This window comes from Tachyglossus aculeatus, chromosome 2 (assembly GCF_015852505.1).
Source record: "Tachyglossus aculeatus isolate mTacAcu1 chromosome 2, mTacAcu1.pri, whole genome shotgun sequence".
In the NCBI taxonomy this organism is placed as follows: domain Eukaryota; kingdom Metazoa; phylum Chordata; class Mammalia; order Monotremata; family Tachyglossidae; genus Tachyglossus; species Tachyglossus aculeatus.
Genome location: NC_052067.1, coordinates 27,360,096 through 27,372,740, shown reverse-complemented (window position 1 = coordinate 27,372,740; position 12,645 = coordinate 27,360,096). Strand labels below are relative to the sequence as shown.

Genomic DNA, 12,645 nt, shown 5'->3' with positions numbered 1-12,645 from the left:
CTTGGTGGTGATCCACCCCTGTTTTTGGAGGAAGAAAGTAGGTAGGGAGAAGCAGCATGGCCTAGTGGAAAGAGCACAGGCCTGGGAATCAGACCTGGGTTCTAATCCCAGCTCTGCCAAATGCTTGCTGTGTGACCTTGTGCAACTCACTTAACTTCTCTTTGCCTGTTCTCCCTCCTAGACTGTGAGCCCCATGCAGGACTGGGACTGTGTCCAACCTAATTAACTTGTAACTACTTCAGCACTTAAAACAGTATTTGACACATAATAAGCGCTTAACAGATACCATAAAAAAAGAAAAGCCAAACTGTCTTCACTGTTTAAGGGCGATGAAAGTTGGAATTTGATTTAAGGTCATTATTTTTGGAAAATATAATCAGTTTTGAAACCCAATGTATGGCTGTGAGAAAGTTTATCCCAAATATTCACTTAGGAAATAAGCTAGGTTAACAGTTCTCCTTTACCTACTTTGTACATTCGAGCACACATATGAACATGAACACATTTAAGACCATGTGCAGTGCAGTAGCAATTATAATGGGCCTAAGCAGAGGACAGAGAAAAACAAGAAAGTATACCACACTTCAATCAATCAATCAGTCATATTTATTGAGCACTTACTGTGTGCAGAACACTGTACTAACTGCTTGGGAAGTACAAGTTGGCAACATATAGAGATAGTCCCTACCCAACAGTGGGCTCACTGTCTAAAAGGGGGAGACAGAGAACAAAACCAAACATACTAACAAAATAAAATAAATAGAATAGATATGTACAAGTAAAATAAATAAATAAATAGAGTAATAAATATGTACAAACATATATACATATATACAGGTGCTGTGGGGAAGGGAAGGAGGTAAGATGGGAGGATTGAGAGGGAGACAAGGGGGAGAGAAAGGAAGGGGCTCAGTCTGGGAAGGCCTCCTGGAGGAGGTGAGCTCTCAGTAGGGCCTTGAGGAAGAGAGCTAGCTTGGCGAATGGGCAGAGGGGGGCATTCCAGGCCCCAGGGGATGACGTGGGCCGGGGGTCGAGGGCGGGACCAAACTTTGGGCAGCTTAAAATGTGATGGGGAAAATGAGGGAAAGACAGAAAAGATGATGTGTGTCAAAGATACGTAGCAGAGATGGATGAAGAAAGAGACAGGGAAGGAGAAGGAAAGGGTGAGAAAGAGATAAAATGAGAAGATGAACGGGTGATAGAGAAAGAAGGGGACAAGGATGGTGGGGGGACAGGGCCTACCAAACACACATCCCCAGACTCATGTAGAAGGCTCAGTGCTGCTGCTTGGATCCTACCAGCAGGGCACTGCCCCTGGCAGTCATGAATCACCACTCCTGCTGCCGTGAGGATACCACCATTCCAACTCTGCTGGCAAGACCCAGGCAGTCACAGGAGTGGGAGCCCCACTGGCAGGGCCCAAGGAACATGGGAACCACCCTGATGACCAAAAGCACCAGAGCTGGTCCTTCTGGCTGGGGATGGGACTTTTAGTGTGACCAGATGGAACTGCAGTGACTGGATAGTGGGAAGAAAGAGGATCATAGTAATCATTTTGGTATTTGTTAAATTCTTTGTATGTGCCAAGTACTGTTCTAAGTGCTGGGGTAGATGAAAGATAATCTGATCTTACACAGTCCCTGTCTCACTTGGGGCACACAGTCTAATGGGAAGGAAAAATGAGTACTTAATCGCCATTTTACAGATGAGGAATCTGAGGCCCAGAGAAGTTGGGACTGAAAACTTGCACGAAGGAATTGATTATAGTTCTAGTGGTTTGTGCAGCCCCACTGCCCCCTCTCATCCGTGACATTCGTACTCCCTGTAGGTCCCATTGTGTGTGATCAAGTCGTAGTTGGGTAGGGGTACAGCAGTATGCTATGTGAACACAAAGGTTTTTATTGGCAAGTTGGATACCTGTTCAGCCAAATGACTGAAAAAAAGTAGCAGTGCTGTGCAGTAGTACCTTCCAGTACAGCCAGGAAGCAGCATGACTTGGTGGATAAAGTGTGGGCCCAGGAGCCAGAGGACTTGGGTTCTCACTCCGTCTCTGCCATTTGCCTGCTGTGTAACTTTGGATAAGTCACTTAACTTCTCTGTACCTCAGTTTCCTCAGCCGCAGAAATGGGATTCAGTACTCGTCTCCCTTCTACTTAGTCCCATATGGGACTTGAGACTGATTAACTTGTATCTACCCCAGCAATTATAACAGGGCTCAACACATAGTAAGTGTTTAACAGCTTCCATTAAAAACACCCTCCCCCCCCAACACGAGTTGTCTTGAAGTTTTACTGCTCACATTAGAAAGTCATTTTTCAGAATTCCTGTTGGTTTTGTCCACTATGTGAGCTGCCTTAGGTGGTTCTCTGCTCAGAGAGTAAGGTCTTAAATGATGGCAGGGCCACAGCCGGTATTCCCCTACCTTTGGCTGTTTCACCCTGGCCCACTTTAGGGTGAAGTTTGGGTCAAAGTTTTGGGTGGCATTTGCAAAGTTCAACAGAAGCAGAAGACATACACCTTGTCTACATAGAGCTTACAATCTCCTGGGGGAAAGCTGACACATATAGATGTCTGTTTATTTGTACTGATGTCTGCCCCCACCCCCCAGACTGTGACCTTGTTGTGGACAGCGATTGTCACCCTTTATTGTTGCATTGTACTTTTCCAAGCGCTTTGTGCAGTGCTCTGCTCACAGTAAGCACTTATAAATATGATTGAATGAATATTTTCAGAGAAATATGAGAACAAGCATCAGATATGGAATCAAACAAATATGCCAGAATGAAATATCTAAACAAATCACAAAAATAATTGGATATACATTGGAATGTGCATGTTGTCATAAGTGCCAAGAACAGATATAGATGCACACGTAAATGGTGCCATCACCCCTATGTAGAGAGCAGGTGCTTACCATTTTCTGTGCCCTGTACAGATGCAGGATCAAAATAGACTTTTAAATAGGAACATTACTTTTAAAATATTACAGTGTTCAGCACAGGCACCCCTATTCAGAGAAGCAGCGTGGCTCAGTGGAAAGAGTCAGAGGTCATGGATTCATATCCCGGCTCTGCCAGTTGTCAGCTGTCAGCTGTGTGACTTTGGGCAAGTCACTCAACTTCCCTGTGCCTCGGTTACCTCATCTGTAAGATGGGGATTAAGATTGTGCTCACCCTGTGGGACAACCTGATCACATTATAACCTCCCCAGTGCTTAGAACAGTGCTTTGCACATAGTAAGCACTTAATAAATGCCATTATTATTGTTATTATTAGGTAGAAATTAAGGTTGAAAAAAAACCAACTAGGTTCAGGTCCAGTTGTGTGAGTATTGACTTATTTTTTTTAATGGTATTCTTTAAGGACTTACTATGTGCCAGGTAGGGCACAGTCCGTGTCCCACGTGACTCTCATAGTCTCAATCCTCATTTTGCAGATGAGGTAACTGAGACAAAGGGGAATGAAGTGACTTGCCCAAGGCCACATAGATAAATGGAGGAAACCTGGATTAGAACCCAGGTCCTTCTGACTCCCATACTCTATTCACTAGGCCACACTGCTTCTCAGTAACTGTTGGTCAGTTAACTGTAACCTGCTCATTAGCCTAGCCCATACTGCCTAAGTTAGATCCACAGAGCAAAAGCAGGACAGTGTTTAAAAATCTGAGGTGAGACACACTTAAATGATGATCTTTTTGTCTTTCATTTGCAGCCATCGAAACCCAGAGTACCAGTTCTGAGGAACTGGTTCCAAGCCCCCCTTCTCCACTTCCTCCACCTCGTGTTTATAAGCCGTGTTTCGTCTGCCAGGACAAGTCATCCGGATATCACTATGGAGTCAGTGCTTGTGAAGGATGCAAGGTGAGTACCCAGAATTTTTCCGCCTAGTCCTCTCTCTAACTTTCTTACATTCCACAAACGGACTGCACAAACCTGGCTTGCTCTGAAGAACATCCATTTCCCCGAACGGGACATTCTGACACACATATGTTACCTCTGACTTAATGGACCATTGATCTCTGGGGGATGATTGTTAATTATGAAGAATTTCACTTTCTCCCTTTAATCATTTAAGAAAACTTTTGGGAATGACATCTTGGGGCCCAGATTTATGAAGCACTAGCTGCCTCTCCCACGTTACTTTTTTCCAGGAAGGTTAGGAATTTCTGAACATCACCAATTCCTGTTTCTCCATCCTCCCAGGTCTGTTCCTACATGAGCATGTCATCTATGGTCTGGGTTGTTCTATTCTTTAAAAATGAAACTGGTAGTTAACGTGATTAACTTGAGGGGATTTTGGGGTGAGATTAGGATTTATCCCCTGACTGTCTCAGCTTCGTGAACTTTGAATTACGGTTTGATTTCTAGCCTGTGGGGACTCGCTACTGTATGTGGGTCATAAATTCAGGACCCTGGATTTGGAATTCCAAGCCTCAGACCACTGGAGGCTGAACATGTGCCAGAAAGTATGTATCCCTCTCTATACTGTGATTTTGAACCAAGTTTGATAACCGTTTTCTCTAGTTCCGAAGTCCTTATTGAGTGAAGGCACAGTTAAAAGATAGAAAGAATGATCATTCAGGAAAGGTGAATCCAGCACAATCAAAATTGATTTTGTAATTGAGTCAGACTGATACTACCCAAGACCTTTTTACGCCCGGATTCTTCCAAGAATGTGCTTGACTCTCTCAGGGGCAATGCAGCTGTAGTGTACTTTGATTCGCAAGTGGGAAAAGTTACTGAAGGACATTGCTGGATTGTGTTAATGTACTTTATATTGCTGTTGCGTGGCTCAGTTTACCTTTAAACACTTCACTGTTCCTCTGGAGTATGTGTAGTTTAGGGACTGCCACCAAGATGGAGACACCATCTCCTTAATTGACTCCAAGTGGTTCAGAGAGAGCGAGCCCACCATTGGGCCCTCTGGATGGCCCCCTCCCACCTTCTCCCCTTCACTCACAACCTTCAGAGCTCCCCTACGGCACAGCTCTTGGAGGAGCAACTTGCAGAGTAGTGCTGGGGCTACTCCTTCATTCTTAGCAGAAGCATTGGAAATTTGAGGGTGCCAGTCCACTCCAAGGGTATAACCATTCCCAAGCCTAATTAGCCCAGGGGAGAGACATTTTCCCACTGCTAGGTAAATGCACAAGGGGATATAATTGAGTTCTTACCTGGATTTATGGTTGGGAAGAATAAGCCTTCCCCTACACTCCACCGAAACTGCCCTCTCAAAGGTCACCAGTGACCTCCTTCTTGCCAAATCCAACAGCTCCTACTCTATCCTAATCCTCCTCGACCACTCAGCTGCCTTTGACACCGTGGACCCCCTCCGCCCCCACTTCTCCTTAACACGCTATCCAACCTTGGCTTCACAGACTCCATCCTCTCCTGGTTTTCCTCTTATCTCTCCGGCCTTTCATTCTCAGTCTCCTTTGCGGGCTCCTCCTTCCCCTCCCATCCTCTTACTGTAGGGGTTCCTCAAGGGTCAGTTCTTGGTCCGCTTCTGTTCTCTATCTACACTCACTCCCTTGGTGAACTCATTTGCTCCCACGGCTTCAACTGTCATCTCTACGCTGATGACACCCAAATCTACATCTCTGCCCCTGCTCTCTCTCCCTCCCTTCAGGCTCGGGTCTCCTCCTGCCTTGAGGACATCTCCATCTGGATGTCTGCCTGCCATCTAAAACTCAGTATGTCCTTGACTGAACTCCTTATCTTCCTTCCCAAACCCTGCCCTATCCCTGACTTTCCCGTTACTTTAGACGGCACTACCATCCTTCCTGTCTCACAAGCCCGCCACCTTGGTGTCATCCTCGACTCTGCTTTCTCGTTCACCCCTCACATCCAATCCGTCACCAAAACCTGCCGGTCTCACCTCCGCAACATCACCAAGATCCACCCTTTCCTCTCCATCCAAACCGCTACCCTGCTGGTTCAATCTCTCATCCTATCCCGACTGGATTATTGCATCAGCCTTCTCTCTGCTCTCCCATTCTCCTGTCTCTCCCCATTTCAGTCTATACTTCACACTGGTGCCCGGATCATCTTTGTGCAGAAACAGTCTGGGCATGTTACTCCCCTCCTCAAAAATCTCCAGTGGCTACCAGTCAACCTACGCATCAAGCAAAAAGTCCTCACTCTCGGCTTCAAGGCTCTTCATCACCTCACCCGCTCTTACCTCACCTCCCTTCTCTCCTTCTACAGCTCAGCCTGCACACTCCACTTCTCTGCCGCTAACCTCCTCATTGTGCCTCATTCTCGCCTGTCCCGCCATCGACTCCCGGCCCACGTCCTCCCCCTGGCCTGGACTGAATGCCCTCCCTCCGCACATCTGCCAAGTTAGCTCTCTTCCTCCCTTCAAAGCCCTACTGAGAGCACACCTCCTCCAGGAGGCCTTCCCAGACTGAGCCCGCATTTTCCTCTCCTCCTCCCCATCCCCCTCACCCTACCTCCTTCCCTTCCCCACAGCACCTGTATATATGTTTGTACAGATTTATTACTCTATTTTACTTGTGCATGGTTACTATTCTATTTATTTTGTTAATGATGTGCATCTAGCTTCATTTCTATTTATTCTGATGACTAGACACCTGTCTACATGTTTTGTTTTGTCATCTGTCTCCCTCTTCTATACTGTGAGCCTTTTGTTGGGTAGGGACCGTCTCTGTATGTTGCCAACTTGTACTTCCCAAGCGCTTAGTACAGTGCCCTGCACACAGTAAGCGCTCAATAAATGCGATTGAATGAATGAATGATTGATACTGGCACTGTCCCTGGTCCTCACTGGGTTCACAGTCTAAAAAAAAGTGAGAGGAAGGTGATTGTGGACCAACAAAGAAGGATAGTAATAATCAAAACAGCCAGCAACCAAGAAAACCAGGACAGTATTAAGAGAGTACAATACACTGTGGCTAGCGGTTCAGTTTTTAAGCTCTCCTAGACTGTAAGTTCGTCGTGGACATTCATTCATTGTCATATTTATTGAGCGCCTACTGTGTGCAGAGCACAGTACTAACCGCTTTGAAAGTAAATTTCAGCAATGGGCAGGGAACATGACCTCCAACTTTGTTATATTGTACTCTTTAATGTGCTTAGTACAGTTCTGTGCATACAGTAAACATTCAGTAAGTGCGACTGATTGATTTTTCACTGCCCTGGAGGAAACAGTCTGCCCCTGTAGGTGCAATTTTCTGAGATTTTAAGGGTTACAAGGAGGGCTGTCATGGTTTATCTTGTTTAGCAGGACTTCTTGGAGGGTACTGCAGCAGGGCATAGGGGATGCAGCATCTTTGCCATGGGCTTGGGCACTCCAACAAGTGGGCAGTGCAGAAGCCATGTGATGCTGCTGCTGTCTGTGCCTTCTGCCTGACAGGATAGCATGCCAGTCCTTTCTGAATCCAGAGCGGGCATGGCATAGCGAGCAAGTCTATGGAAGGATTTGAGAGCATAGGAGTGGTTAGGCTAGGGTAGGACTTGCTGGTTATAACTCCTGGTCCTGGGTATTGAGGATCTCTAATAATAATGATAATTGTGATATATTTTAAAGTGTTACTCTACTAAGCACTAGGGTAGATACTAGATAATCAGACCGACCCAGTCCTCCTCCTACATGGGGCTCACCATCCAAAGTGGGAGAAAAGGTATTTAATCCCCATTTTACAGATGAGGAAAGTGTGGCACAGATAAATTAGTTGATTTGCCCAGATTCACACAGCAGGCAGAGGCAGAACCGGTATTAAAATCCAGGCTTCAGCCTCGTGGAGCTGTGACCTTTTCACTAAGCCATACTGCTCCGTTCAGGAGTCACTTAGCGTCTCTGTGCCTCAGCTTCCTCATCTGTAAAATGGGGATTAAATACTTGTTCTTTCTCCACCTTAGATTGTGAGCCCCATTTGGGGAAGGGACCCTATCTGACCTTCTCAGACTGCATCTATCCCCGTGCTTAGTGCAGTCCTTGGCACATAGTAAGTACTTAATGAATACCAAAGTTATTGAATTTCTTGAAGGTAGAAACTGTGTCTTTTTCTGCCCCTGTAACTCTCCACAATGCGTAGTAGACACAGTAAGTGCTGCCAATTCCGATCATGATACTGTTATTCATTCATTCCATTCCAGCGTATTTATTGAGCGCTTACTGTGTGCAGAGCACTGTACTCAGCGCTTGGAAAGTACAGCTCAGTGATAGATACATTGAGAATGGCCCTAGAGTTAGTGGCTGTAATGTAAATATGGATTTGGAGATTTTTTTCAGTCATTTTTGTAGCTTTCTTCAAGTGCCCTTCAGTGGTTTAAGTTTCTCCAGCTTTGTCAGGCCCCAGGGATTGTTTTATCCTTTTCTCTTTCTCTTTCTGTTTATTTTTCCTTTCCCCTTAATTAAGGGAGACTCCCATCACTGTGACATTGTTCGGCTGTTCAGCCTTTTCCTGGCAAGAAGTAGAGCATTTGGTTACAAAAAGTTTCACTATCTTTAAAATGGATGCCTGCAGTTAATTTTAGAACCTCTGTTAAATACTACAGATGCGTTTGGCAATTCTGTTCAACCAAAGTCATTAAAAACTATGTTTTTGAAGTTAGAGTGAACAGAATGGTTTGATATGTTTTGGATGAGACCACTTCAACTTGGAAACAGTTGTACTGGGTTCTCTTTTGAGAGTTTATCATATTTTGGAGAAGTTTGGCCATAGTAATGCTAACTGAGTTAATAAACAATTGAATAATCTCGGAGGCTCTGAAAGCCCATGGAAGTAGAAGATAAGGCTTTTAAAAAGGTGCTTATATTATATTTGAATCTGTCCATGTATTGGGGAAGGAGATAGTTTCTTGGTAATCAATTAATTGGGGGTATTAATTGAGCACTTACTGTATGCATAGTGCTTGGGAAAGTACAGTATAATCAAGTTGTTACCCATTATCCCTGTTCATAAGGAGCTGAAAATCAGCCAATAGTATTTATTGAGCGCTTTCTGTGTGCAGAGCACTGTATTAAGCGCTTGGGAGGGTACAATATAACAACATAGACACATTCCCTGCCCATAGTGAGCTTATAGTCTAGAATGGGAGACAGACAGTAATATGAATAAATAAATTAAAGATATGTACATAAGTGCTATGGGGCGACAGGGCAGGGGGAGGGATGAATAAAGGGAGAAAGTCAGGGCGATGCAGAAGGGAGTCGAATAAAAGGAAAAGAAGACTTTGCCCAGAAGGCCTATTGGAGGAGATGTCCCTTCAGTAAGGTTTTGAATGGGACGGAGAATATAATTGTCTGTCAGATATGAGGAGGTGTATGCCAATGATCTAGTAGTTTTCAGATAAATCTTTGATGAGTCAATCAACTTTACCCATAGGGAAAACTAGACTAGAGCAGCCTGGGGAGAGAGCAACTTCATCCAGCTTCCTTGAGTCATAGTTGCGTCAGGAGAGATGGTGGCCTAAGGGGAATGCATGGAGAAGCAGCATAAATTAGATGATATAGCCCCGGCCTGGGAGCCAGAAGACCTGTTTTGGGCAGGCAATATCACTGTTTATTGTTCTATTGTACTTTCCCAAGCGCTTAGTACAGGGCCCTGCTCAAAATAAATGCTCAAAAAATACAATTGAATGAATGAAGGACCTGGGTTCTTATTCCGGCTCCGCCACTTGTCTGCTGTGGGACCTTGGGCAAGTCACCTAGCTTCTGTGTGCCTCAGTTTCCTCATCTGTAAAATGGGGACTAAAATTGGGAGACCGGTGTGGGACATGGCTGTGTCCAACATGATTTGCTTGTATTTACCCCAGTACTTAGTATAGTGCCTGGCTCATAGTAAGCACTTAGCCAATACCATTTAAAAAAAAAAAGTACTGTTGTGGGGTGGAGGCAACTGCAATGGCGGAAGGCATGGAAGTCCTTGCTACTTCCTTAGAATCAATCAGCATGGCCTTGTCCCATAGGGCAGCCCTATGAGGTGCCAAAGGCAGCATGGGTTTCCTAAATCTATACACTCGGTTGCTTCCTTAATCTGTAATGTATTTAAATGTCTGTCTCCCCTGTTACACTGTAAGCTCCTTAAGGACAGGGATCATGTCTACTAACCGTGTCATACCCTCTTAAGCACTTAGTTCAGCACTATGCACAAAGTAAGTGCTCAATAAATACAGTTGATTGATTGATATTTGCCTAATCACATGGGCAGTTTTTTGTGTGGTTTTTTTGCATCAATGAGGCAGTGATTTGTTTGGACAGTGCCACATTTGGAGAGGGAGCATCTAGCTGTTTCCACCTTCGGAGCATGGGAAAGTCTTAAAACTGCGTTTCTTTAATGCAATCTGAGCACTTCATGCGATGGAGAAAGCTCAGTTGCCATGGAGAACCCTGTCCATTTCATCAAGCCATCAGATTAACTCCTCAAAACTCAGTAACATCAAATAATAACAACAATAATAATTGACATATTAAACACTTACTATGTACTAAGCACTATTCTAAGCACTGGGGTTCCCCCTCTGTAAGGCAGGGAATGTCACTGTTTATTATTGTATTGCATTTTCCCAAGCACTTAGTATAGTGCTGTGCACATAGTAAGCGCTCAGTAAATACAATTAAATGAATGAATGACTACGAGGTAATCAGGGTGGACAAAGTCCCTGTCCCACATGAGGATCAAGGTCTTAATCTCCATTTTACAGATGAGGTAACCCAGGCACAGAGAACTGAAGAGACTTGCCTAAGGTCACACAGCAGACCTTTGGCAGAACTGGGATATTGCACCATGACCAAATTTTCTTTGTAGGCCTTTCTTTTATGATAGTTGAGGATTTCCCTAGTATTTACCATGAACTTCAGAGCACCAAGCCACTTTCTATTTTCTAAGTTCGACTTGCCTCGACCTTCTATTGCGGTATCCTGCCCCACCCTGGACAGTAGTCCTCAATGAGGCAGAGCTGGGGAGAAGGGAGGAGTAGGTGGGCAAAGGGGGAAGAGAGTAGAGAAAATCTTCAGGCTGCTCTCAACTGCCCCGTACCAGCATGGTGAGGGCAAACAGAAAAAAGATCCCCGCGCCGTACAGTCTGTTAGAGCCCCATTCCTTGTTGTACACATTGAAAAGGCGACATTTTTCTGCTTTCAGTGCTGTGTATAGATGCCTGGCACAGGCTCTGTGGTGAGCAAAGCTGCCTGGGTTATTTTTGTTTTGTTTTGGTTCATCGCAAAAGGAAGGACAGGGTAGATGCCAAAAACATACAAAAGAAAGTTTTGTTTTTTAGCACTTGCCACTTAACTTGAAAATTTACTGAAGATGTCTGTCTGCCAGCATGTCATCCCCCTAGTGATTGGACCCAAAATGTAAGAGGGCAAAATTCAGGAAATTGAGCTCATTAGTTTTCTCTTTCTGGGCAGCCTGGCTGTTTTAAGATGGGCCCCCTCCCTTTTCCTAGCATTTTGTTTGACGCTTCATTTATAATGAGGGTTGGTAAATTCAGAAAGTAAACTTCTGGTATATCCACGTAATTACCTCCAACATGTAATTGCCCTGCCCCAGTTTTTGTGTCACATAATTGCTTTTAATTGTACCTAATCTATGCAGGAAGCATTGTGATCTCTGGAGTTTTATAAATTCAGTAATTCTGTGATGTAGTGGACTCTCCCAAGGTAGAGTTGTTGTGCTGGTTCCCTGATCGGTGCTGCGGCCCTCTCGCTGCTGCTGCGTATTGTTTGTAGTAGCTGCCCGTGATTGAGCCACTGTCGTTCACACTCCCTTGCGGCTCATGCTCCCCTGCAGCTCACATTTCCCCACACATCATGCTCCCCTGCAGCTCTCCCTTTGGAAATGGCAGGAAAGGAGGACTATTTGTTGACAATGCAGCAGGGAGCACCTATTGTGGTCAGCATTTAGGGACATGCAATACAATAAGAGGTTTAGTCTCTGGTGCCCCTTTTACTGTCCTCTTCTAGCACCCCCTTTTCCTCCTCTTCTGTCCTCTTATTTTTTCTTTTTTTCTCCTCCCCTTGTTGCTACATCATCATCATCATCATCAATCGTATTTATTGAGCGCTTACTGTGTGCAGAGCACTGTGCTAAGCACTTGGGAAGTACAAATTGGCAACATATAGAGACAGTCCCTACCCAACAGTGGGCTCACAGTCTAAAAGGGGGAGACAGAGAACAAAACCAAACATCCTAACAAAATAAAATAAATAGAATAGATATTTACAAGTAAAATAAATAGAGTAATAAATATGTACAAACATATATACATATATACAGGTGCTGTGGGGAAGGGAAGGAGGTAAGATGGAGGGGATGGAGAGGGGGACGAGGGGGAGAGGAAGGAAGGGGCTCAGTCTGGGAAGGCCTCCTGGAGGAGGTGAGCTCTCAGTAGGGCCTTGAAGGGAGGAAGAGAGCTAGCTATGTGACCCACATAATTGCCCCACCCCTATATGAAAGTAACAAAAATTGTACACTAGAAAAGGGGACAATTATGCAAGTAAATATGGTATTTCAACTACAATGTTTGGGGAAAAAACAAAGGACAACCCACCTTTCCATTGATTCCCTCTAGGCTGTCTCATCTCTGTGGAGGCTTTTTATGCCCTAAAAACATTCTCATGAATTGGCAGAAGTCTACACTAGATCATGGAAAATATTCTTTCTGATTTTCTATGTGCATTA

At 44.7% G+C, this 12,645-nt stretch overlaps 1 protein-coding gene across 2 annotated transcripts in view; it reads left to right on the top strand.

Moving 5' to 3' along the window:
• The window catches only part of RARB (retinoic acid receptor beta), a 512,522-nt gene that overhangs the window by 389,874 nt on the left and 110,003 nt on the right, over positions 1-12,645 (top strand). For both annotated transcript variants that reach the window (XM_038767604.1, XM_038767612.1), the window contains one exon: positions 3,711-3,859. In XM_038767604.1, coding sequence (XP_038623532.1) covers positions 3,711-3,859 — 149 coding nt within the window. The remainder of the gene's footprint in view (positions 1-3,710; positions 3,860-12,645) is intronic.